The 25,700-nt window shown below is 47.5% G+C and overlaps 2 protein-coding genes across 3 annotated transcripts in view; one reads left to right on the forward strand and one right to left on the reverse strand.

Annotated features, from left to right (window-relative positions):
* On the forward strand, positions 1-15,917 carry TMEM116 (transmembrane protein 116). Its single transcript, XM_032705820.1, has 11 exons — positions 1-86; positions 393-439; positions 575-638; positions 4,474-4,605; positions 8,241-8,345; positions 9,704-9,753; positions 10,282-10,365; positions 10,445-10,583; positions 11,335-11,479; positions 11,576-11,649; positions 12,379-15,917. Exons 1-11 carry the CDS (start codon positions 39-41, stop codon positions 12,577-12,579), a joined length of 1,089 nt encoding a protein of 362 aa, XP_032561711.1. The 5' UTR covers positions 1-38; the 3' UTR covers positions 12,580-15,917.
* The window catches only part of MAPKAPK5 (MAPK activated protein kinase 5), a 21,619-nt gene continuing 11,454 nt past the window's right edge, over positions 15,536-25,700 (reverse strand). The window contains exons 8-14 of one of the 2 annotated variants that reach the window (XM_032705818.1): positions 24,826-24,906; positions 23,448-23,635; positions 21,259-21,379; positions 20,556-20,686; positions 19,899-20,020; positions 19,484-19,588; positions 15,536-18,556 (exon numbers count right to left, since the gene is read on the reverse strand). In XM_032705818.1, coding sequence (XP_032561709.1) covers positions 18,462-18,556; positions 19,484-19,588; positions 19,899-20,020; positions 20,556-20,686; positions 21,259-21,379; positions 23,448-23,635; positions 24,826-24,906 — 843 coding nt within the window. In that variant the 3' untranslated portion in view covers positions 15,536-18,461. The remainder of the gene's footprint in view (positions 18,557-19,483; positions 19,589-19,898; positions 20,021-20,555; positions 20,687-21,258; positions 21,380-23,447; positions 23,636-24,825; positions 24,907-25,700) is intronic. The other variant, XM_032705819.1, reaches the window with a different exon arrangement.

Raw genomic sequence — 25,700 nt, forward strand, 5'->3', positions numbered from 1 at the left:
CGCAGCCCCGGAGCGTTGCGGCGGCGGCGGCGGGACCCATGGCCCTGCCGGCGGAGGCGGCCCGGCTGGACGGGGGCTGGCAGGAGGTGAGCGAGCCCCGCCGGCACCGGGACCTTTCCGTGCGCGTCCCTTCTCCTCCATCCCCTCCTGTTCCATCCCCAGCCCACCGGCACCGGCAGCGCTGCCCCTCCTCTCCGGGACCCCCCCGGTCCCGGTCCGTGCTGCCCGCTCCTATCCGGGATCCCCCGGTCAGGGTCACCGGGCCGTGCTGCTCCTCCCTGGCACCTCGCGGTCTCCGTCCCGGTCCGTGTGCCCGCTCCTGTTCGGGATCCCCCAGTCCCCAGTCCCCTCTCCGTGGCCGCCACCTGAGCTCCGTCCTGTCCTTTCCTCAGGTCTACTCGGCGCTCCAGTGGATCCAGTTCACCATGGCCATGCTCAGGTACGACGGGCTGCACGGAGTTACTATCGCAAAGGCGATTTTCTCCAGAAAAAAAAAAAGAAAAAAAAAAAAAGAACTCGCGTACCCCGGCGAGGCAGACGCGCTCCTGTTCCAACCTGTGCTTTGTTTTCTCAGCGTTGTAGGTTCCAGCTCGATTATTGCCTACGCCGTCTTCCAAAACGCAGTGAGGTCCCCCGAGGTAAGAGCTGTGCCTCCTTCTCCCTCCCTCAGCCGAGGTGTCAGTCCTGTGCAGGTGGATCACCTTGGAGCAGCTGCAGGTCTCGGGGTTATGTGGTTAAACCTTGTTTAACAGCTGGGAGGCAAAGGCTTGACAAGATTTTGGATCTTTGTCTGTGATAGGAGTTGAAGGGGCTGACCTTGAACTGTACCTGTGCAGGGAGAAGCAGGTTCCTCAGCCCCGTGCCTTCTGCTGCTCCAGTTGTTCCTGGGAGCAGGGATTTGTTAATGTGCCCTCCTCAGTGGGACAAAACTCCTGGAGTGCTGCAGAGCTGTGCACAAAGCTGCTGAAGTGCAAATTGGAGATGTGCCTGTGGAAATGCTTTTACAGGTCTCTGAGGAGATTTCCAGGCAGGTGCACTGCTAAAACTGATACAACTCAAAGATGCAGCTGATACAACTCGAAGTTCAGACAAAAAGGGGCTGAAAAGCAGTTTGTTGTGCTGGACTCTGCAGTGGGGCTTTGGAAGGGTCACCCCTGCCATGAACATTCCTAATGCTGAAGCTGTGGGACTCAGGTGCACACATCCCTTGGTGTGGGACAGCCTGCACTTGTGCTGCAGGTGGGACAGGAATGCAGTGCCTGGCACATCCTAAGGGCATCCCATGCACAGGTTATGCAGGAACCCCCTGGGGCTGAGATGTATCTGACATTCCAAGCAGGTGTCTGGCACATGCACAGTATCCACAGACATCTGTCTCATCCTGCCAGGCTTGGGGATCCACACACAGTCCCTCTGTGTGTCCCAGACTTCCCAGAGGTAGTGAGCAGAGCTAATCCCTGTGAAGCTGGGGTTTGGATTTGCAGGCAACAGGTTACTGTAAGAGCGGAAGGACACTGGAGCTGCCAGCAGCTGTATCTGTCCTTCCCTCATCTTCACTGTTCTTTGTACAACGTGGGTTTGATCTGCAGCCCAGAGAACAGGATTTCCAGGGAATGCAGGGAGTTATCCCTGCAGAAGGGATGCAGGCAAGCTGACAGCTTGCTGGATGGAGTGGGGAGGAGAACATGAGTCCAAGTTTGTAGGGCAAATCTGCCCCCATTATAACACACAAGAGTCTTTCCTCCTGGAAATGCTCTACCCAGCACATCCAGAAGGAGCTTTGGAGATGTCCATGCATTTGCAGGGAGAAATGGAGGCTGGGACTTCACATTAGTGCTTGGATGGAAAACCTGCCTGACCTTGTGCTGCTAAAGGTGCACATCAGAGGCTCCTTCTATCACATCTGCACCAAGGAGAGCTCCACATGTGGTTCTCTCCTGGGGTCCTCCACTCTGGAATGATGCAGAGCTGGGTTTGGCAGGTGTCCTGGTGTGACTCAGCAGCCTCTTCCCGTTACTTCCATGGCCAGAAGCCTGGTCACTCAGGAGCCCTTCTGCTCTCTCTTAATCATATGATGTGGCTGTGGCTTGGGAGCTGCTCGTGAGCCACACATGGCTCCAGGTCACAGATGGGCCCTTCCTGCTCGAGGGAGTCCAGATGTTTCTGCTCAGATTATTGCTTCAAATCCGGGTGGGAGGGTGAGTGCCAGCTGGAGGGACTGCTCTGCACAGCCTTCCAGGCTCCTCTGCTGCTGCCAGGGGAGATCTGCTGCTGGGGTTTCAAAAGCGACACAATCTTCGGTAACTTCCCCATTGCCTTGTCCTCATGTTTCTGGTCTGCAGTGGAAGTTTGTAAACAAAGGGGCTGGAAGAGATCCATATCAAAGCTTGCCACAAACATATTCCCTGAGTCATGAGGACCCACAGCAAAATGTTTAAAAATAAACAGCTCTTGAGCCTGGGAGGAGAACGATGTTAGAAATACTTCCCCTCCCGCTCCCAGAAATCAAATATTGCGTTCTTGAAGCCTTTCTGTCTTTATGAGGTCAATAAAACTCTTCAGCCTGAGCTAAATCATTCAGAAGAAAGCTCAGATCAACGGGTTGAAGGAAGAAATGTCAGCTCACCATGTGCCTGGGTGATGGCCACAGAGCCACATTACCATGGGTGCTTCAGCCTGGCATCTGGAGCTGCCAGGATGGAAATCATTACGTCTTTCCAGTCCCTTCCTCTATTTTATAAATACCATTTGGTATTTGCTTTCCCCTTTTGCAAGTCAGAACCAAACTGGCTTCGCTTATCACTGTCACCTACTTCTTTATTCAGGTCTGGGCCAAAACTCCTCGACCAGCCAGTGGTTCCTCGCTCCAAGGGCACTTGTTGCTGGGGAAAGGGGTCACCTGTTCGATTGCAAAAGTTGCTTCTTTGCTTATTTTAGAGCTGTTTGGTTTAACCTGCCCTGCTCACAAACTGGGTGGTGTCCCCAGCCTGTCGTGCCAGGGCTTCAGTTGTGCACCAGCAACGAAAAGCTTGGTTAAAAAAGGCATATAAATGAAATTATATAAATACTAACTCCAGATATTTGTGCCATTATGCCTCAAAGGTAAATCTGGCTCAATCAGATCTACCTTACATCTTATCAGTCTTACTAATCTCCTTCTCATTGCTCATGGGAACAAGTGCAACCCAGCATGATGGGTGGCAAATATTTACTTCCAGGACAATATTGAGGCAAATCCCATCAGAAGCTCAATTCCATGAAAAAAAAAAAAAAACAAAACCACAGCCCCTTGAAATGTTTCCATGCTGTCTTTAACATTATAATTTTCTGTAGGGAAAGAAAACCACCATTGTTTTCTCTCCAGGATGCTGAAAATGAGGTACCAAAGGCTACAATTAAAAATGTAGATAATCAGGCTGCTTTTCCAGAGTATCTGCTCTCCCACTAACGACAAAAATGTTGGCCAGAATTTTGCACAAATGTTTTCCTGCAGTGTTTACAGTCCTGGCCAGTGCTTGCAAACTGGAAATGGGCTGGAAACTGCTGTTAAAGGAGACGTGACTCTGTTCCAGCAGACTAATGGCTCTCAGTGGAAGTTAATCTGGCGTGTGACATAGACCCAGCCTTAGTCACCAGCTGAAATGACATGGAATACAGGGGAAAAATGCCTGTTTAAAGTTATTTCGTATCTGAAGAAGGGTTTGTGTTTGCCAAAAGTTTAATTTCTCTCTGAGTTGATTTAAAACATAATATGTCTTCTCCCTGCCAGCCTGTCCCGTCCTGCAAAATTGTGAAATTATGGATATTTGAGTTATTTCCTGTAAGTTTTGACGCCGCTCTTGGATCCCAGTGGTAGAAAGGGTGATTAGAGCAGGGGATGTGCATTGGGACAGCTCCTGAGAGCACGAATTTGTGTGGATTTTGTCTGCAAGGAGAGTTCACCAGCAGAGCAGGGGGATAACACTGTTCAGATAACACCTGATAACCTGATGTATTGATGTCCATGTTTGGTTGATTAGTCTGAGCACAATTAGTCTTTCTACTAGGACTTGGTACAGTCATTTTAAAGGACTGAAAACAAGGGTGATATTTAGGAGTAACAGTTGAATTATTTCCATCTGATAACTTTTCTTTAAACTTCCTTGACTGTGAAAGTAGACTTTTTTACTTGAAGCTTTCAAGGTTTGCTGCAGTTAAATTGACTCTCAGAAATCTTGTCATAGTGCTTCCCTGAGGGTAAAATCATCCCTCTACAAAGGGCTACTCATACCCCACTTATCCTTAATTAAGGCTTTTAAAATAAGTTTGCAGTGGGACACTGGCCTTCTACTGACACTCATTCCTGCAGAAAAGGCTTTGGAAGGCTGTGTTTACTGTCTGCATGTCTGACACAGGGTAAAGCTGCAGCTGTGGGTGGGTGTGGGAGTGTTGTGGTGCCTCTCACACCTGGTGAGCCTTTTCCCTTCCCCCCAGGTGCGTCCACTTTTCTACCTGAGCCTCTCTGACCTGTTTTTGGGAATGTGCTGGCTGGCTGGGGCTCTGCTCTACAGCTCACCCACCTCCCAGCAGGACCTCATCTGCTACAACCTGCAAGCAACGGGACAGGTAAGTGTCCCTAATCCTAACCCTGTGGCGTCACATTCCTGCTGGAACAGTAATTTACCACAATTAACCCTTCTGGTGATCACTGTGGCCATGGGGGCTGTTTATGGACAGGTTTTGGCAGAGGCTCCCTGTGTGAACTTGACTTATTGATGTCTTGCCTTTGTGTGGAAAAGGGAGATAATGACATTTGGGTATAGGATCCTCTGGTGTGGGAGAGGCCATGAGGAAGGCAAAGACATCATGGGATTTTGTGGTTGCTTGTGTAAAGTGAGTGGATGGGGCTTGATCTCTTTCCTGTTGGATCCCTGCCCAGAGGATCTCTGTGCCTCTCAAAGAGCAGGTTTTCTTTTCCTCTTTGTGCTTCCTCCAGCCTGGACAGGAGCAGACACATTCTGGGACTCGCTTGAGCTCACATTTACAGCATTACTCATATAAACATCCCTGCTCTTGGTTGCTCTTCCCAAGGGTGCTCAGGGGCTGCTCCGTCAGCACAGGCTCAGCCCCACTGATTCAGCTGCTTTCCAGCTGATTCCCTGTGCTGGAGACTAATTGGAGCAGAGGCAGTGGACTCCATTTTCCTGACAGTTTGCTTTTGTCTCACCTGGTTCCCTTTTCAGAATTAGCCTTTGGAAATCACTGCTCCAAAAAAACTGTACAGGATCAGAACTCTGCCGAGCCTGGGCCAGGACAGTGGTTCACAAGTGATCTGTGGGATTAACAGTTTCCTTTTAAAGGATGTGGCTGGGAAGAGCAAGGGGCTTTGAGGAGTCTTGGTGTGTGTTGTGTGGGCTCGGGAATCTCCCTGGGAGTGTGGTGGGAACTAAATATCGTCACTGAGCAGCAGCATCAGAAGCCAGAGAGGATCTCCGGGTGCCTCAGAGAGGGCAGGGAAGTAGCTACAGGTGTGGAATGGAGTTGTTCCTGCTGTTGTGTGTCTGGGGATGGGTTCCTGCAGCCCAGGGGTGCTTCAGCAGCTGTTTTTGTGGGTACAGGTGTGTTCCTGAGGCTGTTGAGAGCAGCTGTTCCACTCCAGGCTCATCTCTGCTCTCTCCAGCTCCACTGTGGAGGCTCGGCAATGTGTTCCTGTTGAGAGATGAAACAGTGGGATGTGGGTAACTTGGCTTCTTGGGAATAATGCAGAACAGCATCAAAGGTTTTCAAGATGATGGTACAGGGGAAAATGAGGAGAACTTGGGAAAGGCTTTCCAGAGCTGAAAGGTGGAAGGAGCAGGTGGAACTGAAGGTGTTCCTGAGCTGTTTCCCTTGCCTGGGGACAGTCCTTGATGAAGTGTGATTTTTTTATGGCCTGGAGACAGCAGGTTGCACTGCTGGAGGAAAAATAGGTTGGATATAGACAATATGGCATCATTTCTCAGCTCCCATGCACTTCTGGCTGTTTCTGCCCTCCCTTTTCCAGCCTGTGGCTGTGCTTCTCAGGGACACCAGCACAGAAGGGGGGCAAAGTGGGAGCTTTGTTTTCATGCTGGGTGAGCAGAACTGGCCTTGGGTTAGTCCTTATAGGAGAGGGGACACTCAGGGTGCTGTGGTGGGGTGTGCAGGGCCACATCCTGACCCCAGCCAGTGTCACCAGGCCTCTCTTCCACGTGCCACTCCAGTCCCCCCTGGCACAAGGACTGCCTCGGTGGCAGAGCCAGGTTGTGCCTGGCAGGAGCTGTCACTGCTGTTTGCTCTGGGAGAAATTAAAACAAATGGAGCACTTGCCATGGCAACCTGTCCACAGTGGGCACGTGACTGAGCAGGACACCCCACCCCACACCCCCTTCTGCCTTTGGGGGTGTTGGGAACACCTTGTGCATAAGAAGGAGCCAGGGAGAGGTTCAACCAGCAACTTCTGTGGAGCAGAACCCGATGGAATGAGCAAATAAATGTCTCACAGGGTGTCTCATAAACATACGTGGCTTCTCTGCACACCAGCACCTAGAAAAAGTCAGATGTCAGAGGGTGAGGATGGGCAGGGGGGGCTCAGCAGGGTGTTTGCAGCTGGCAGCCCTTGGAGAGACTCACACCAGGGTCCCTGGGATGTCCCAAGGCATTGCCTCAGGAGCAGGACAATCTTTTGCCTTATTCAGGCTGTTTGCCCTCAGTTTATCACCATGGGCTGGTGTTGCAGTGGATGGAGCTCCCCAACATCCCTAAAGGAGGAGATTGCTTTGTTTCTTGGGTTTTCCCTGTTTCAGCCCCAGAGCTTTGATTGACATTAATGTAAATACTGCTCCCTTTGCTGTCCCTTGACGTTGTTCTCTCCTCCTCCCTGCCTTGCCTCTGTGTTACAATAATAAAGTGCAGAATAAAGATTGTGGTTATAATTGCACAATTCCCCCACATTCTTCCAGTTCAGTTCCAGTGGCCTAATAAAGTCCTGGCAGGCTGTGCCCATGCTGGGGAGCACAATGGGAGCCACACAAGAGGGATAATGAGGGCATCTGGTGTCTCTGCTTTATCTCCTCGTGGGAAGTGCTGCAGGACTGTCCCCAGCCCCAAAGCTGGGGCTCAGGAAAGCAGAATTCCCTTCACTTTCTGCTGGCACCTTCCCAAGGGGCATTTGGTTCCCTCCACCAAACCAGAAGGCAGTGCTGACATTTCTTGAGCCTGAAGTGCAAGACAGCAATATTTGTGGACTGTTTTGATGACCTTCCCTGGAAGTAATTGAAAAAGGGCAGCAAACACTCATTAAAGCTCATTTAATGAGCTGGAAAGTCACTGCAATGTTCCTGCTGCAATGTCACAGCCCCTTGGACTCGGCCCCTTGAGCCAACCAAGAGCATTTGCCACCTCAGTGAAGGAGGCTGAGTTTGTTCAGTGACTCCTTTCCCAGACGTGGATGATTCCAGGGTGGCAAACCTGTGCTCCTTATCTTTTTGGCAAAGAAAAGAAATTCCCTTGTCCAGCCCTTCCTCTTTGCCTTTGCCACTGAAGTGTGTGTTTCCTGTAACAAACAGCACATGAGTGGACATGGTTTGATCAGGCAGCTTGGAGCAAACATGGATTTGAAAATAAATGGAATAAAGATTTGGAAGGTTTTGCAGGAAATTTTAGATATTTGGTCTCATCTCAGGCTATGAAACTCGGTGGGAAACAGTGTGCTCTGTCTTTTCTCTCCTCTTTTTTCCCAGGGAGAGAAAAGGGATTTTGGGGATGTTAATTCAGGCAGATATTCTCTGCCCTCACTTTCCTCTTTAAATATCCCATTGTTTTGCGTTTCCGTGAATTCTCAGTGTAGGGAGCTCATTATGCAAAAGTCTGAATGTCACATCTGTGTTGTTTCCTGATAGGTGTAGCACAGAGAGGATCCAAGTACCTTTGGACCTGTTGTTGCCAAAATTTGGGCTAAAAAATGAGCCAAATCACAAAGATTTGATTTTCTAAGACAGCCCTGCTGTCATTAGTTCTTCTGTCTGAGCCCCAAGTGAAGCTGCCTTTGTGAGATTTAAAGTGGAAGCCTCTCCTCAACCTGACTCTTCCCACCTGGATGGGAGCACAGGGGGTTGTGAAGGATCCTCACCTTTGGCAGATGTTTCTTCCTGCCTCTGCTCCACAGGCTTTGGATCACCAGTGAGGAACTAAATGTGCTACAGAAACTGTTATTATAGGACTGAAATGTTTGTATTTCCCAGATATTCTACGTGGCCTCTTTCCTCTACACTGTCAACTACACGTGGCACCTGTACAGGGACCTAAAGGTGAAGTACAACCAGAACCTCTTCAGGGTGCTCCCCCAGGTGAGTAGGACGGATGTGGAACAACAGTTGGGTGCCCAGGTCTGTCTGTGGGGCATGGTGGGGTGTGGGGGGCTGCACACAGAACAGTTTACTCACCCAAAGGACCTTGAAGGCCCTTCTGCCCCGTGGCTGTATGAATTGATGAGGTCAGCAGAGTTACTGTTGGGTCTGTGAGAGCCTCTCAGCACTGGGGGCTGGGGAAGCAGTTGGCAGACCAGGGGTTTGCAGCAGCTGAGTGACTGGTTTGGTGCTGTCACCAAACTGGTGACTGCCCTCTGCCAGGGCACAGCAGAGGGACAGGAGAGCAGAGGGTACCTGGACAGCCTGGAACTGAGAACTGACAATTTCTGTCCTCCTCAGATGTCACACTCAGTAAGGGTTTGAGATAGAAGGTGTGAAGGGAACTAGTGCTAACAGGACCTGCTGGCTCGGGGAGCAGGGGCCAGTCCTTACTTCATCATCCCTGGCCTTTCCAAAAGCCCTTTGGGGCACCAGTGTAATCACTGGGAACTGAGGAACAAGGACACAGCACTCAGGAAAACACTCCCTGCACTGCAGGCTGAGCAAACACTTCACACACCTCATGACCAAAATCCTCCCTGCAGTTGTTTCCCACCTCACTTCTGGCTAAACAGGGAGGCACCGTGACTGCTGTGTGGCTCCCTGTAAGGTGGAATATTCCTAATGCAGCTCATCCCATCAAACTGCCCCAGACAACCTTTTCTTCCCCAAACATTTGCTTTGTATTCCAGATATTCCGTCTGTCAGTTCAGGAGCAGCAGGCTGGGCAGATCGCTCTAAATTTAAAGGGTTTTTATCCATAGGGTTTGGATCTGCTTACAGGACTGGATTCCTTCTTGTTGGGTTCCCACACGTGCCATAATTCCCCACCCTTCAGTGTCCCACAGTGCACTGATGCTGCTGGGTGGGTCCCACTGCCAAAGCACATTTCCTGGTGAGCAGATACCAGGACACTCCAAACTGCCTGGATTTCTTCACCAGAACATGAAGTTTCTGAGGAACAGGGCCAAGTGAAGTGAATAAACAGTACAAAAAATAAGCAAGTCCCACCAGAGAGCTCATCAAGTCTCTGCTCCTTGTCCAGGTCCAAGTTCCCTTCTCTGATCCTCCTCCTGAAGCAGAACAGGACAGTCAGCGAGGGTTGATTCCGTTCCAAATCAGCACAGGCTGAACTTGGCCATGTTGACTCAGTGCAAATTAGAACCAAACATTTGTCCTGGGGATTAATCAGCGTTTGAAGGACCCTCAGCTGCTGAAATGCTCCCTGGGAACTGGTTCCTGTGGACCAGGGGACTGTACAGGAATGATGATTTAACTAAACTCATTGGATTTTGCAGGCTGTAGATTATGCAAGTTGTGTCGGCCGAATAGCAACGATCTCGTCGAGGTAAGATTTAGTTCTCCCTGGCAGGATGATGTGGTTTTGGTAAGATTTAGTTCTCCCTGGCAGGATGATGTGGTTTTGGTAAGATTTAGTTCTCCCTGGCAGGATGATGTGGTTTTGGTAAGGTTTAGTTCTCCCTGGCAGGATGATGTGGTTTGGCAAACTGCAGTGTGCTGATCTCTGCTTCCTACTTGTTTTGAAGCAAGATTTACTTCAAAGCCCGTAAAGCTCATCATTAACAGCAGTGTGACCTCACAAACACAGAGTAAGAGGGTTTATTTAACCAAGTTAATCATAACTTTATTAACTAGATGTGGTTTTCCAGAAGGTGCTCCCTTCACCAATGATTAGCCCTCACGAATGAAAGCATCGACATTGGTAAAGCTGATAAAATACTTTTCCAGAGCAATGTCAACAAAAACAATTTTAATTCCTCTGTAGTGACAGGAGAAAAACCAAGTGGAGTTTGCTGGGGGTGGGATGGAGCAGTGCAATAACCAGTGACTGTTCTGTTGTCCTGTCTCCTCTCAGCCTCATCCCTTTCCTCCTCATGGTGCCGGTGTTTTGCCTGGGCAACAGCAGTAATTGCTACCAGAACTTCAGCCAGAAGCACGGGTGAGCCTCAGCCCCTCTGACACAGCCCCAGGGCTGCTGGGGCAGGGCAGGAGCTCAGGCTGTCCCCTTTGTCCCACAGCTGTCTCCTGATGCACACGGAGATTGCCGTGACCACCAATGAGCCGCAGACCCTGAGCGGCTCCGTCTGCCGCGCGATGCATTTCTACGGCATCGGGGTCTTCCTCATCTCCTTCCTCATCAGCTTCGTGGCCATTCTGGTAAGAAACATGGACCTTTGCATCTCTGCATCTTTGCTTGGATGGCACCAGAGGCCAGGTTGTCATATGGAATGGTTTGGGTTGGAAGGGACCTTAAAGCTCATCCAGTCCCACCCCCTGCCATGGGCAGGGACACCTTCCACTAGACCAGGTTGCTCCAAGCCCTGTCCAACCTGGCCTTGGACACTTCCATCACTTCTACCACCTCTCTGGGCAACCTGTCCCAGGGTCTCAGCACCCTTTCTCCCCAAGATCCCATCTAAACCTCCCCTCTTTCAATTTGAAGCCATTTCCCCTTGTCCTTCCACTACAAGCTCTTGTAAATATGGCAGAGGAGTAACTGTGTGGTGCTGCTTCCCTTTTGGAAGGGGTAGTAGGGGAGGGGAAATAGCACTGTGCCACCACATAAATCCATCTAGAGTCCTGTGTTCTGTCAGCCCATCCCCAAAAGGATTTAGCAGGTAGAGAAGGCTCTGCTTGGCAGCAGAGTCCACCTACTGCATAGTCAGCAGGAGGTGATTAATGTTTGGACTCAATGATCTTGAAGGTCTTTCCTTTTCGATTTTATGATTCTAAGGGTCTAAATCAATTCAGAGTCTTCAGTTTAGAAAAGGTCACATGCAAAGCAACATCTCTCCCAGGATTTCCCCCACTATTGTGGGAAAAGACTGGATGGACTGAAGTGGGACCTGTCCTGGGTGAACCCAGCAGCTCCCAGCCCAAACAATATCATCTGCCTGTTCCCTTTCAGGTGATCCTCAGCCAGGCCCGAGGTCTGTACAAGAGGTTTGTGAACTCCACAGGGTTCCTGGGGGACCAGCAGTGGGCCATGATTAAGATGGTGGAACAACGAGTGGTCTTTTACCCCGTCGTGTTCTTCTGCTGCTGGGCCCCAGGTGAGCAGAGAGCTGAGTTCCTCCCACAGTGCTCCCCTGTGGAACTCCAGAGAGGTGGGGTTAAAGCAACACCCTCTTGTCCTTCCCTTTTCACAGCTGTCCTCCTTGGAATGCTGAAGTTGACTGTTTCAACAACCAGCAAGATCTACATGGCCCTGCTGATCCTGCAGGTAAATCTCTGCCCCTGTCACCTCCTGGGCTTTGCCTTCTCACTCTGAGCCTCCTAATCCTGAGTCTGGTCCCAGCTGGATGCAGCTGGACAAGGATCACTCCATGTGAGCCTGAGTCTGGTTTGTGCTTTTGGCTGGCAAAGATCTCTGTTGAGTGATTTATGTGAAAAGGTCTCAGTAACCAAAATCCAGCACCATAAGGACACGGTTTAGTGGTGAACATGGTGGTGGTGCTGGGGTGATCTTTGGACTTGGTGATCTTAAAGGCCTTTTCCAACCTCAGCAATTCTTTGATCATGGAAATTGTAGCAAATAAGACTAGAAAGGATCCCCAGAAATCAGTTTGGTTTTTTTCTCCTCTGTGTTTCCCTGTGTTTTTAAGTCTCCAAAAGTGATTCCTTCATAACACTTGTCCAGCTGCTTCTTGTGGCTGAGACAGAATTTAGAAATTGTGTTATATTATATAATTATTTAAAATATCTTATATATAATATATTAAAATATATTTCTAGAAAATACATTTCCATGGGTTTATATATAATTAGATATTTATTAACTATTTGTTTAAAAAATCATGAGATTTCTCTATCAGACATGGGGTGCAGGTGAATAATGCTGAATCCAGAATTCCATGCTGGAAGTGGGAGGTTTTCCAGGTTGGCAGGGAGCTCAGAGCACTGTGCAGTGCTGGATTCCAGGAGCCCTGATCCCCCCTGTGCTCTGTCCCAGGCTCTCACAGCAGCTTCCCAGGGGCTCCTGAACTGCCTGGTGTATGGATGGACCCAGCACGTGTTCCTGTCCCTCAAACGCGGCGCCCGCCGGGACGTGGACACCCAGACCCCCCTCCTGCGCTCCCAGAAGAAGTTCTACTCCAGCACAGCCCCCACCAGCCCCCCAGACACTGAGGGCTCCACGTCCACGCTGCTCTGAAGTGCCCTGCCAACGCCTCCTCGTGTTTTAGGAATGTCATCCAGATCCGGGATGGGGCTGTCGGCTCCGAACTGTCCCAGCCGTGGGGAGGGAGGAGCCCGAGCGGGTCTGTCAGAGACACTCAGTGGAGATAGTTATTTATTTTACAGGTCATGTGGACTCTAAATGGATTCTTTCAGCATGGTAAATCTCTAGTCCAGACTTTCTGCTTCTGGAAATATCCCTAGAAATGCAGCAGATGGTGTGTAACAGCTCAGAGGTCTCATCCAGCTCCAGCAGAGGATGTTTTACTTCTCCAAGTATTTGTTTTATTTCTTGAAGTATTTGCCATTGCAAAATAACAGTAAAGAAAAGTGAATATTTTTTTATATCTCTGACTTTGAATTCACTATAACCATGAGAACATGCACCATACTAAGAGCCAACTGCAGGGAATGAAGAATTGCAAAGCAGGATAAAAAACATCAGTGCTCACTTCCATGTCTGGAATTCTGCACATTTCCCTTCTGTTCTTCGTGCCAACCCCTGCTCAGCCATAATACTCACAAAAATCAGCTTCTTCAACCCTGTGGAGCATCATGAACCAGGTGAGCAGGATTAAATCTGAATCTCTCTCTACATTTCCAGATGCTCAAGTGAATTATTTACTGAAGTCCATCCATGATACAGAAAATAAAAAAGATCTTTAGCTGGGTTGAAACAACTCCCTTAATTTACACTCTTTATTTTCTAACAGCTTCACTTTTTGGGTCTAACCCAAATTTTTCACATAGCAGGTTATACAAGAAGAGGAAATACTCCAGTTTTGTGTAATTAACTTACACAACTGTGTAAACTGTGTGTCAGTCACACAACGCCCCTGGTGTTTTCGTCAGTGACTGATTTTCTCTTACACAGTGAGGTTGAGCAAAACAATTCAATTTTGCTGTTCCACAGGATAAAAACCAGGTCCAGCTCCAACCCTGTGTTTGCATCCAGATCAGTTTTAATGAGTCCTCTGCAGCTGGAGGCTGAGTCTAGTGCCTGAGTCCAGCTTTCCACTGCTGCCATGGGAAGTCCCACACAGAAGAGTTTTAACTCTCAGCAGCTTTTGAGGTGTCTTCTTCCACCTGGGCCTTAAAATCCTCCTCAGGAGCCCGTCCTCTAGTCCCAAAGTTCAGACATAATGTCCCCTTGAGAGTCACAAGTAAATACAGGGAGGCTTTAAATTCCAAAATCTTTCTGCCTGAGGTGAACTGTGTAATTTACCCCTTGAGTGCTGATGATACAGGACACTTCATCCGGGCTGGGATGGGGGACAAGTTTCCTTGGAATGCCTGTCTCATAGGCTGTGTAGCCTCAGGATTTCCATGGGGAGGATGGGACCCACTCCCTGGCACAGCCCCCTCCCCACAGGGGCACGAGAAAGCAGCGCGTTAAACACCATTAAACACCCCCATCGCCTCCCTGAGAGGCTCCCTGGGATGACCCCGTCTGGGGACAGCGTGACAAACCAGTGCAATTTGTTTAAAAGGGGATTAAGGCTTCAGAAGTGGGAAGTGATGGAAGATTATCTGGGAAACAATGCCAGGATTGCTCATGGAGCTTCAGCTGTGGCAGTGAGAGCCCTCAGGGGGTACTGACAGACCCTCACAAGCTCAACACATCACTCGGTTTGAGGGGAGTTTTCTTCCTGGACAGGGAAGGGCATTCCTTGGGCCACACATCCTCCTGGAAGTAGGGCAGAGTAGTTTTGTGCCACTTCTGGAGAGCACTCCCAGCTGGTTTGGCTGCCTTAAGTGCTCCCAGGAAATTGTTCTCTCACTCCCTTTCCCAGTTTGGATGCTCCAACCCATCCAACCCACTATTAAGTCCTCAAAGGCACCAAGCAGATGGATGTTACTTCTCACTGAGAAGAGGCCCTGGACTCTCACAGCTGCCCCACCATCCCTTCTCAGAGCCACTTCTGCAGATAGGACAAGGGACACTAGGACAAGGGTCTCTCTGGCTCCTGTCAACAAATCAAACCATACTTGAGGATAACAAAACTATTTCCAGAGGCAGGAAGGGCGCAAGTGCCACACTGAGGTCACTCTTCTGTGTCCAGAAAGGTGAGGGGAGCACTCCAAGCTCCTTGGAAAAGCCCAGGGCCAGCCTGAAGACAGGCCAGTCCACTTCTCATGGACCAGTGTCTCCCAGTCCTGCCACAGGTTCCATCAGGGCTCCCACTTCACCCACCTCCAGATCAGCCCCTGCAGAGATCATCCTCCTACAGGAAGTGCTTCCCAGTTCCAATGTCACTGAACACAGGACTCATTCCTCCCTCCCTCACTGCCCAGTCGTGGCTACAACAATCCTACAAACCTGAACTGGGAGCACTGGGCAGGTGCTACTGCCAGCTAATGGAAAGCTGGGCTTAAAAAAGGCAGTTTTGGATTATGTTGCCAGGCAGAGCACACCAATTCCTAGGGATTCATCCAGCCCAGCCTGTCAGTCATCCTTTCATCTCACAAAATGTAAAGCCAAGTGCTTATTCCCATTGGTGAGGGAGGTGGGATGGAGGCTGAGCGTGGCAGGAGAGGGCTGGGGGTGGTAGGAGAATAATGGGATCATTAAGGTTGGAAAAGCCCTCTAAGGCTGAGCCCAACATTCCCTCAGCAATGCCACATTCAACACAAACCCATGTCCCCAAGTGCTGCATCCACACACCTTCTGGGCACTTCCAGGGAGAAGTGGGGTGGCAGGAGAATAATCAAATCTTTAAAAGTTGGAAAATCCTCTAGGACCATTGAGTCCAACCATTAACCCACCACCACTATGCTCACCTCTAACCCATGTTCCCAAGTGCCACAGTCACACACCTTCTGGACACTTCCAGGGAAAAGCAGGGTGGCAGAAGAATCCCAGAGCTGTCCTTCCTCCCCTCCTGCCCTGCAGCAGTTTGGGAACCAAACAAAAGCAGCCAGGAACTGTTGAGTTTAGTAAAATCATTTATATACACCGAGGGGGAATATTTACAATATAATACTGATCCCAAAGGAACTAACAGGGAACACTGAGGAGAGAAATGGGAACATCTCAACACACAGAAGTTAAACGTGGCATGTGGGGACAGACTGGGATTTCCAAAATGAAAACCAGGAGTAATGACAGCAAAACTTTGACATGTTGCTATTTCCAACTAAAATCTCTTTTGCCCAGTCAGATTCTTCTAATTTTTAATACAGATATAAAAGCATAAAATAATCAATCACAGGAGAAGTCAGATATACATCAAATTTTGAAAAGGTCAAATGATTTCAGAGATTTTTCTTCACTTAAATAAAATTCTAAAAAAAAACCAAACAAAAAACCCAAACCCAAAACCAAACAACCTACAAAACTTTCCCACATGTTTTTAGTGTTTGTACAAAGTCTTTTTTGATCCCATACAACCCTTCCAGCTCCAGATATTTACAATATTCACAGTCTGCCATAAAGGATCAGTAGATTTATTACCAAATAAAACCTTACAGAATCAAGACAAGATGTCCTGCATTTGTGTCAACTGAAAAATAAAATAAAACACAGGAAGGAGAAAGTCAAATGCTACTTTAAAATATGAAAATGAATCCATTAAAGTGTATTTAACTTTGAAATGTAAAACTTAACTTTTCAGAGACAAAAAAAATCAATTTTCTCATAGAAATAAAACCATTTGACCTTGAAGCTTCAAATTGTGTTTTCTTAATCTGTCCCTCCTCCCCCTGCTTCAGATCAGGCCTTTCTTACTTATACCAGACAATAAAATTTAGAGTAAATCCATAAAAAGCAGTTCTTTGTGACAAATTCCAGTGCTCACCCTGGGAGTAGCTCCAATCTGATTCATCTTCCTGACAACTTCTGTCTCCCAAAAAACTGCCTGAGTATTTTCCTCCTTGGAGGGCAGAATCACAAAGTGCCTTTGGAGGGAAGTTTTTGCACTCCTGTTCAAACACAGGTGATTTCTTGTTTCTATCTCTATTTGCCACACTTAAAACTTTCAATTTCCCCCAAAAAACATGGATTTCAAGTTAAAAGTGAAACCATCTTACATTTCCAGACTTGTGTGGACGCTGACATGACCTAGAATGAGAGCAAGGACAGAAATGCACATCACAGGCCCTGCAAAGTTGCTGATACAACCAAGAAATGACAAATATTCTTGTTTCTTGCTAATTCTCTTCAGTTTTCATGGACAAGTCAGTGCACAAATATCCCATGTAGTGTCAGAGGTACAATTCTGGTTCACACAAACACTCCCTGCTCCCATCAAAGTGATGGTGGAATAGGGACTGTTCTTCCTCTGCAATAAATCAGGCATTGGAAAATGAAATCAGGATTAAAGGAAGGCTGACAAGGTGCTGACAGAGAAGGGGAAATGAAGCATCTCCTTCATGTAGAAAAACTAAATCACCCTTTACAAAACTGTATAGAAAGAGTCAGACACTGCTTTGCCATCAATTAAAGGGAGTTTGATGTAGAAAAGAGACAACAAAGAACTGCCCTAAGAGAGAATTGGGGGGTTCATGGCTCAGGTTTGTCAATGTAAACCCAAAAGTGAGGAGCTCTGAAATACAATGTTCAAAGTCATTACTTGTAGCCCTGAATTGGCACTTCAGTACAGACCAAACTCACTCAGTGTCTGCACAGGTTTGGTACCAAAATATCTCTATAAAAAGCCTCCACCCAGTCCCAAAAGAAAGAAAAGCAGCCAAAGGTAGAAAACTAGAAATATGTACAGATTCTGTCCATTTGTTTGCTTCATTAAGGTTAAAAAAAGCAGCTTTTGGAGCCAATGTTCCAGACTGGTGTAAGAACCTGCCCTGGGGAGGCAGCAAAGGGACCTGTGGGAAGGAGCAGCCCTGGAGTTGTGGCTCCCTCAAAAAGGAGCTCAAAGGCATCAGAGAAATGGGAATTTGGGCTCTGGAGGGGACACAGGACATGGACCTCTGGGGGATCCCACAGCAGCACTGAGACCCCTGCCAGGATAATCCCTCAAACAAGAGGAAGAGTCAAAAACCAAGAGTTGGATCTCCTAGAAAGGAAAGAATGGGAATACAGGGTTGGATCACACACAGCTGGGGGCTGAAGGAAACAAACCCAACGCTGGGTTTTGTCCATAGAAGATCCCACCATGAAAATAAAAACAACTTGTAATAAGAACTTGAACATTCTTCTGTTCTGCTGTTGGAGGAGGTGAGAAAAAGAAGAGTTTTATGCTGAATTCAGCCTTAAAAAAGGTCTGATGAAGAGGGAGAAAAAGAGAAGGGTGAGGTGTGAAGAAGGTCTGGGGAAGATGGGAAGGAGACAAAAAGAGGAGAGTTACTGCTCAGAACTGAAAATTCCAGCAAGCACATGGACTCAGATGCCCTGGGCAAGGCCAAGGGGGCTCTCAGGGCCCTGAGCCACACTGAAGGTTATTTAATTTAGTTGCCTCTACTTAAAGAATCAGAATTTAGGTGCCAAGAGCAGCTATGAATTTGTGTTTCACAGCACTTGCTTTAAGTACTCACTGAGCAAGGGGTTAAACTGTGGCTCTTGTTCTCATACACAGTCACTGCAGTGCTGGATGGGGCAGATGGAAGCAGCTCCTGCAACTGGTTATTAAGAGAAAGAATGGTCTTTAGCAATATAATCCACCCCTTTTGGGGCCCTCATGATTAACAGTACATAAGTGATCATAGAGACCTCAAGGAACTGAGTTTTAAAAAAATATTACAGTACCAATGATTTTTTTTTTTTGTATCTACAACTATACAGCATTTTCAAGCAGTATGGAAATTTAATGAAATAATTATGATTTATTAATTTACATAAAAATACTTTTTACAGTTAAAGAATAAATCTTAAATGGTAAAAAAAATAAGATTAAGAAGCTCCAGCTATTGAGAGTCGTGGGAGTTTGTTTGCTCTTCGATGACTTGTTTGACTATTTCTGCCAGTTTTAGTCGATCCACTTTGTCTGTGAATCCTCTGCCTGGAAGGGAAAGAACAGGGAGTCAGGTGCTGGGAACAAAGGAGGGAAGAAATCCTGGCTGGAGTTAAACAATGGTTCACACAAACTTAGGGCAAGAGAACCAAAATGAGTTACAATGTCTAGTTCTGTTGGAAAACTGAGCACTTAAAGACCTAAATTAAACCCAATCAAGCAAAACAGAATGAGGGAAGAAGCACAACCAAGCCCTGTGAGCTTGGATGATGGCCCTGGTCCCCTCTGCTCCTGGGGCTGACCCCTGTGCCACCCTGCTTTGTCCAGGAGCCATCTGAGCATCCCAAGGTGACTGTCCTGGTTTTCCCACCCAAGCCAAGCTGAGATGTTGTGCTCACAGGGGTGAGGGCAGTGGCCTCCAGAAGAAAGAGGGAATGAACAGCTGGGAGGAAACCAGCTGAAGAGGTTCCTAAAGGGATCAGAGAATCATGGAATGGTTTGAGTTGGAAGGTATCTTAGAGCTCATCCAGTTCAACCCCTGCCATGGGCAGGGACACCTTCCACTAGCCCAAGCTGCTCCAAGCCCTGTCCAACCTGGCCTTGGACACTTCCAGGGATCCAGGGGCAGCCACAGCTTCTCTGGGCAACCTGTGCCAGGGCCTTACCACCCTCACAGGGAAGGATTCTTTCCCAATCTCCCACCTAACCCTGCCCTCTGGCAGTTTAAAACCATTCCCCCTTTTCCATCACAACCCATTTGTGCTGTTCTGTTCCTACAGCACTTGGTGCCTCTGAAAACTCAACCCTGAACCTCAAACAGAGATTTTAAAGCAGAACTTTGCCCCTCATTTTGAGCACACCCATTCTGGCAGGAGGCCTGAATCACTGTGAAACCTAAACCAGACAAATTCAGTAGATTTGGGGTCATTCCCACTCAGTTTTCCCCCTTCCCTGTGGAAGGAAGCAGCTCCTCACCGTTCCAGCTGAAGCTCTGCAGAGTGTCCCGCAGCAACTTGCACTCCCGGTTGTACTTCCAGGCCTCCTGCATCACCTCATTCAGCTTCTCATCCTCATTCTCTCCTGTTTGGGAGCACAAAGAGAACCAGGAGGTTTGGCCTCGTGCCTCACTCAGGGCTCCAGCCAACAGCACATGCAGCTGTTCCTCCTCTCCCCACACACACCAGGAAATGGGTTCAGAGCAGCCACTCCTGGCTCAAAGTTCTTCTCCCTGCTCTGCACGTCCCTGCTCACACTGATACCACACAAATCCCAGCCCACAGAGTGCCCAGGGCAGCAGGAGTTTTGTTTTTCCTCCCTCCCCACTGACACAGACTGACCCAAAGTCAGCATCTTGCACGTTTAGAAATGGAACTTTCTTAAAAGTGGCAACCTTTACCAGCCTGGGGGAGAATGCACTGGGCAATCACATCTCTCAGCTTCTCCAGAGCCACGTTGGAATCGTTGCTTCCATTCTCAGGGTCATGGATATAAACCCCATCCTTTGGCTTGGTGCTGGGGAAGAACAAGGAGGAAATAATTAAGAGTTTGGTCACAGCTCAAGTTCGTTACTCATTGCATAACTGCACCAGTAAAACACCCTCCTTCAATCCCTGGAGAGCTGGGAGACAGACTTGGCATTAATTATAATTATTGTCCTTTATTATGAGACCATTTGAAAAAAAAATATTCCTTTAAATTAGTTCAAGGAAGTCCTACAATGCATTATCCTACTTTTCAGATTAACTTGAACAAAGAGAAATTACCTGACTTTTTCAGTAAATAAGTGTCAGGATCATAAAAAAAATCTTGGAATTCTTTCTCCCACTTTGCCTTCTCTTGCACGTGACCCATCTTCTCATAAGGGATCTGTTCTAACACAGTAACAGGATCCAGCTCCTCCTGCCCTCACCAGAACATCTTGGAAGTCAAACCACACTGTCCCAGTGACTCCAAGATTTCAACCACCTCAGAAGTGAGCCTGGGACATTCCCAAAGCCCTGTTCCAGCCTCCCAGTTGCCCCTCTGTGTCCCTGGAAGCTTTATTTACCCCAGCAGTTTCCGCTTGCGCAGGATCGGGTTGTTCACGGAGTGAAGGGGTTTCAGGCTCACTTTGAGGTCTTGGATCCTCATGTTTGCAAGTTGTTCTGCATGAGCCTGTTGGATCCCTGCAACCATGGCCTGGAAGGAGAAGAGCTGCACTTTAGATCTTTTGTGAATTAAAGAACAGCACGTGCACAATGTTAGCCATGCACGGGAAAAAGAAGCACCAAAATCCTGTTTGTTTTGGAGATATGGAACAAAAATCAGGTTTGCCTGAAGCAAGACATGATGAGAGCTATGGTCACTGACTGTGGGATAATATACCCAACCTCACAGGGGGAAACAGGACAAAGGATCATCTCTACTGCTCACATTCACCACATTTGGAGTTGAGTGAACTCCTCTTTGAGCAGAGTTCAAAGGAAACAAGGACTGAGGTCACAGTAGGGGTATAAAATGGGGGAAAAAGAAGAAAAGATTCCACTACCATGCTCTGCTCTCTGCTCCTCAGCACATGGCTGCTCTTAACATCAATCCTGGAGCACCTCCTCCAAGCCCAAATTTCACATTTTATTTCTATTTTCTCCCTCTTTCCATTTTCTTACAGAGATCTCAGGCTCTCCTAAACAAAACACTCCAAGCATCCAAGAGCTGCCCTGCTCCTGTGCAACATTCCTGACCAAACAAATATTGTTTCTATGAATTCAGACCTTGTCCATCATCAGCTGGGCAGAGGGCAGGATGTTGTCCAGAGCCTCCGTGGAGTTGAGCCAGGGATGGTCCAACACACCCTCGATGGTCAGTCTCTCCTCAGGTTTGACCTTCAGCAGCCTGGGAAAGGAAAAATAATCCATAAAGTGGGGTTTGTTGATTTGCAGAGCACTGAACAATCTCTGAGCATCACAGGGGTCAAAAAGGAACCCCACAACAGCTCAAACTGCCCCAAGAGCAGCCTGACTTTGTCCCAGGTTCTCTGAGCTTTGCTGTGGATTTATTTAACAAGCTCATCCAGGTACGTTCAGGGATTCAGGGTAAAGGAAAGGTGCTGAGGGGCCATTTCAGGAATATCTGTGTGTTCTCAGATTGGAAATTATCTCCCATACAAGCTGGAAATGATCCAGACCATCATTCCCTGGAAATGCCCTTCTAGAGCTCATCCCATTAACAGGCCACACTCATTCCAAGGATTTTGGGCATGGAAACTTCACTGAATTAACTGTTTCCACCTGCAACTCCTTAGCGTTTCTTCCCCTGCAAAACCCTCAAGGAATGGACACTTTGACAGGCTCCAGTTCCTCAAAATAAGAAGGAACTTTATTCTTTACTGCTAAAAGATCCATGGAATAAATGCTACTAGAATGAAACCCTGGAAAGAGGTTTTGCAGTTAAGCTCATGTTCTCATGATGATCTGCTCCATAAAAAAGCCAAATTCCCCCCAGAGTGCTGACAAGTTCTCCCAAGAGTCTGAATTAGAACCAGGAGAACTCCAGGAGGTTGTCACATTCCTTAGACAATTCCCTAAATCAGTTCCTGGCTGCAAACATTGTTTAATGTACCAAGGAAGTGGAAATAACTTGTGCTAAATGTCAGCAGGACCCTGGGGTAGCTCAGAAACCTCACTTGCTGCCAACAGGTTGTAAGTTCAGTTTTGATACAAGACCCAGGCACTCCTTTTCCATGGGTTTTCCAAGTCCTGAACTATTTATTATCCAGCCCTCCAGCTCCCAAAGCTTGAGGTGAGAAATGAGCTCAACACACTTGAGAGGCAGCAGCTTCCTGAATGCCAAAAGCCAGACTCCATAGGAAGAGCTGCCTACACCCATCAAATGTAAACTAAGCCAGAATTATATTAATTCTAAATGTATTCCTGCACCATAAGCCCAACTTCAGACTCCCTGGCTGGAAAAGACAGGCAGGGAAAGGAGTCCTGATAACATCAGTGGGATAAATAAGTGAACTGAATCCACTTGACAATGTTCTGTGAGCTGAGTTTATAGTAATTTTAAAAGACAATAAAACTTTTTGCTTTTAAAACCTTTAAACCTTTTGTGTAAAGCAAAGTTTCCCTGCAGTTTATTTGGTGAAAGGTTGTGGGTTCTCCTGCACTGCTCCAAAGGTCCCAGCAATATGAAGTCCTTGGAGATTTTACAGCATCTTTGAGGAGCCAGTGACACTTTAAAATTACTTCCCCAACTGATTTTTTTCCTATTTATGTTGGTTTTATTCTTTCAGTTCCTCTGGTCATACAAAGGCAGTAAGTCCCTCTCACTCTTTAGAAAATAAGCCCCAATCAGTGCCACGTTCTGGCTTCCAAACAGCCCCTGTCTGGGAAACTCTCCCGGCTGAGAGATGTGCAGGGCATGCAAAAAGCAGCTTCCATGAGCATTTGGAATAAAACTTCAATGCAAACCCTCATCCCAGAGCCTGATACCTTCAGGACAGACTTTACCCTGCCCTTCCCTGCCTCTCTTGACTCCTTTCAGACTGGGTAGGACGTGCACTTGGTTTTAAGGGAGAGATCTACCAGATTTTATTAAACCACCTGATTTTAGCAGGAATTTAAACATTACTGTACAGGATCCAAGGCTGTAGAGCACCTGATGTGGCAGCCACTTGTGTGTGTTGTTCTGAACCCTCTGGTGCATCTGCTGCCCTTAAAGACTAAACTCACAATTCACTCTTAAGAAACTCAGGAACATCAAAATTAAACAGTTGGGGGTGAAAAAAAGAAGGGAAGAAAAATTTTTACCAGACTATGCTGAATATGACAGAAGATTTGTCAGCTGTATGAGCTGCAGACAAGGCAGAACAATCCCTTTGGGAAAACACACTTCCAAGGGACTTTCCAACCTTTTAATACCAGAAAGAGCAATAAAACACTTCCCTCCCCGGACTCACTTCCGCACGATGTCCTTGGCCATCTCGGAGATCTGGCTCCACTCCTCCTCTGGGAATTCAAAGCTTCCTGTCATGATCTTCTTCCTCATGTCCTTTGGGATGGTCCTGCTGTGGTGTTTGGAGTAGAAGGGGGGGTACCCACACAGCATCACGTAGATGATGACACCCAGGGACCAGAGGTCACAGCTCTGCAAGCAAGGACAGCACCACTCCGGGTCAGCTCTGCAGTAGTGGGGGAGATACTGCAGAACAAGTGTCTGCCTTCAACCCCCAGTCTGCTTCTCCAGGGTGGAGAAGGGGTAATCAGAACCCTGGAGAAGGTGGATTTGTGGTCAGGAAACCCCTGTAGAGTAGTTAATCTTTGCTTTAGCTCTCTATAGGAAGCTACCAAACCCTAATACCACATATCAAATTACCTGCTCTAGCACACGGTGGGTTAAACAGCTGGAACTCAGGTAGATCCTTAGCACTGGCATCAGAAACCAGCTAATTTTAATTAGAGTTGACACTCCAAGAACACTCAGTGGTTCAAATACTGCTCAGCAAGCAGAAGACAGTGATGAGAATATGAAGGAAAAGGTTTTGGAATGCCCAAAAAGGAATATGACCCTTCAGGACACTTTGCCAGCAGCAGCTGGTACTGCCCAGGGCTACACCATAAAATACTGGGCATTTTCTAGAAGTTCCCAGATACAGACCAGGTTCCACCACAGCTGCCTGGACAAAACATCTGCACATCCAGAAGCTCTGGGTGACAGCAAGAAAGAGGATCCCTGTGAATAGGGATGAAAGAACCTCCCCCATGGTCTCACTCCAGCAGAATCATTCTGCTTCCTCCAAAATCTTTTCATATTTAGTGCTCCTTAACAGTGTTTGTGTGTTTCTCCTTTAATTAGAGGATCATTAATTAGGGTTGGGCTAAGTGTGCATTTCATTATTCCCTCCATCAGAAAGAACCAAGAGGCAGCAGCACTTTCAGTGTGTCACTTCCAAACCCAGACAGAGCCTGCAGAGATAATTATCTCCTCATTTGCCACTTCAGCTGAGTAAAGCCTGGTCTGAACCTCCTGTTCAAGGAGAAATCCCACTGCAAACCTGGTCACTCCTTCAGAAAAGCCAAAGGAACACAAAATAACCAGCAACATGACATTTCCCTGCTGGTTTCTCTAGATCCTGCTTGTACTCAGTGTGAGATATTTGGCTTTTTAGATGCATTCCTGTCACAGATCAGAGCAAATTTATTGCTGCTGTAAGGGTGTCATTTTAGGGCAATAAACTTTATTGCCTTGGGTGTTAAATTGTGCCTATAGATTTCTCCAGCAGGGTTGGTGGGGAAGGCACTTTACAAACACTGTTTAAAGCACTGTTTCCCACTCACCTTGTTGTAAGTGTAGGGTGTTGGAGAGGTGGGGATAATACCAGATTTTTCTTTCTGATGTCTTCTCTGTGCCTCCAATACCTGTTGCCATGAGAGGGAAAAAAAAGAAAACAAAGCAAAATACATCTCATCTATAGGTACAAAGATTCTGGATGTTTTTCCATTCTGTAAGCTTATTCCAGCTACTGAAGGCTTTTTCAAACTCAAAATTTTCTTCCTAAAAAAGACTGGGACTTTCTACATTCAGCTAAAATATTTTGCTGCTTTGAATGAAATTTATCAGTTTTGCCTGAATTAAAGCAACTGCTCCCAAATTCCAACACCTCCGGGCTTGGAATTAGAACCCAGAGTGTGTCTGGAGGGTAACCTGAGCTCCAGAGATGTCCCTTTTTGCCTCTCCCAGGAACAAATGACACCAAATCTGTCCCTTGCTGACCAAATCTGAGGGTTTGGGTTTCCAGAAGGCCCGGGAGGCTCCAGCTGAGGAGGCACTTTCAGGGTCTGATCTCTGAGTTGCTCTTCCCAGTGATTAAAGGCTCTGACGTGCCCAGCACTGCAATTAAAGATCCATCTGCAGTTTTCTTTTCATTTTCTTCAGGATTTCAACACAAAGGACAGAAGAGAGTGGGGAAAGCAGCACTACAAAGAGCAGCCTGTCTGTAATTATAGATTGTGCCTTAATGACAAGGGGCCAAGCCGAGGTGCTCAGGTAACCACTGCCCTTTTTGAGCCTTTTCAGAGCCTTTTTGTTCCAGCACAGTCCTTTTTAATGTAATACTGAATGAGTCTTAGCTGGAAGGAGGATGGGAAAGCAGGAACTTCTCCAAAACACCTGCTTTAGTGCAGTTAAAGGTCAATGGACAAAATCAGTGCTA

The sequence above is a fragment of the Chiroxiphia lanceolata genome, chromosome 18 (genome assembly GCF_009829145.1).
Source record: "Chiroxiphia lanceolata isolate bChiLan1 chromosome 18, bChiLan1.pri, whole genome shotgun sequence".
Classification (NCBI taxonomy): Eukaryota; Metazoa; Chordata; class Aves; order Passeriformes; family Pipridae; genus Chiroxiphia; species Chiroxiphia lanceolata.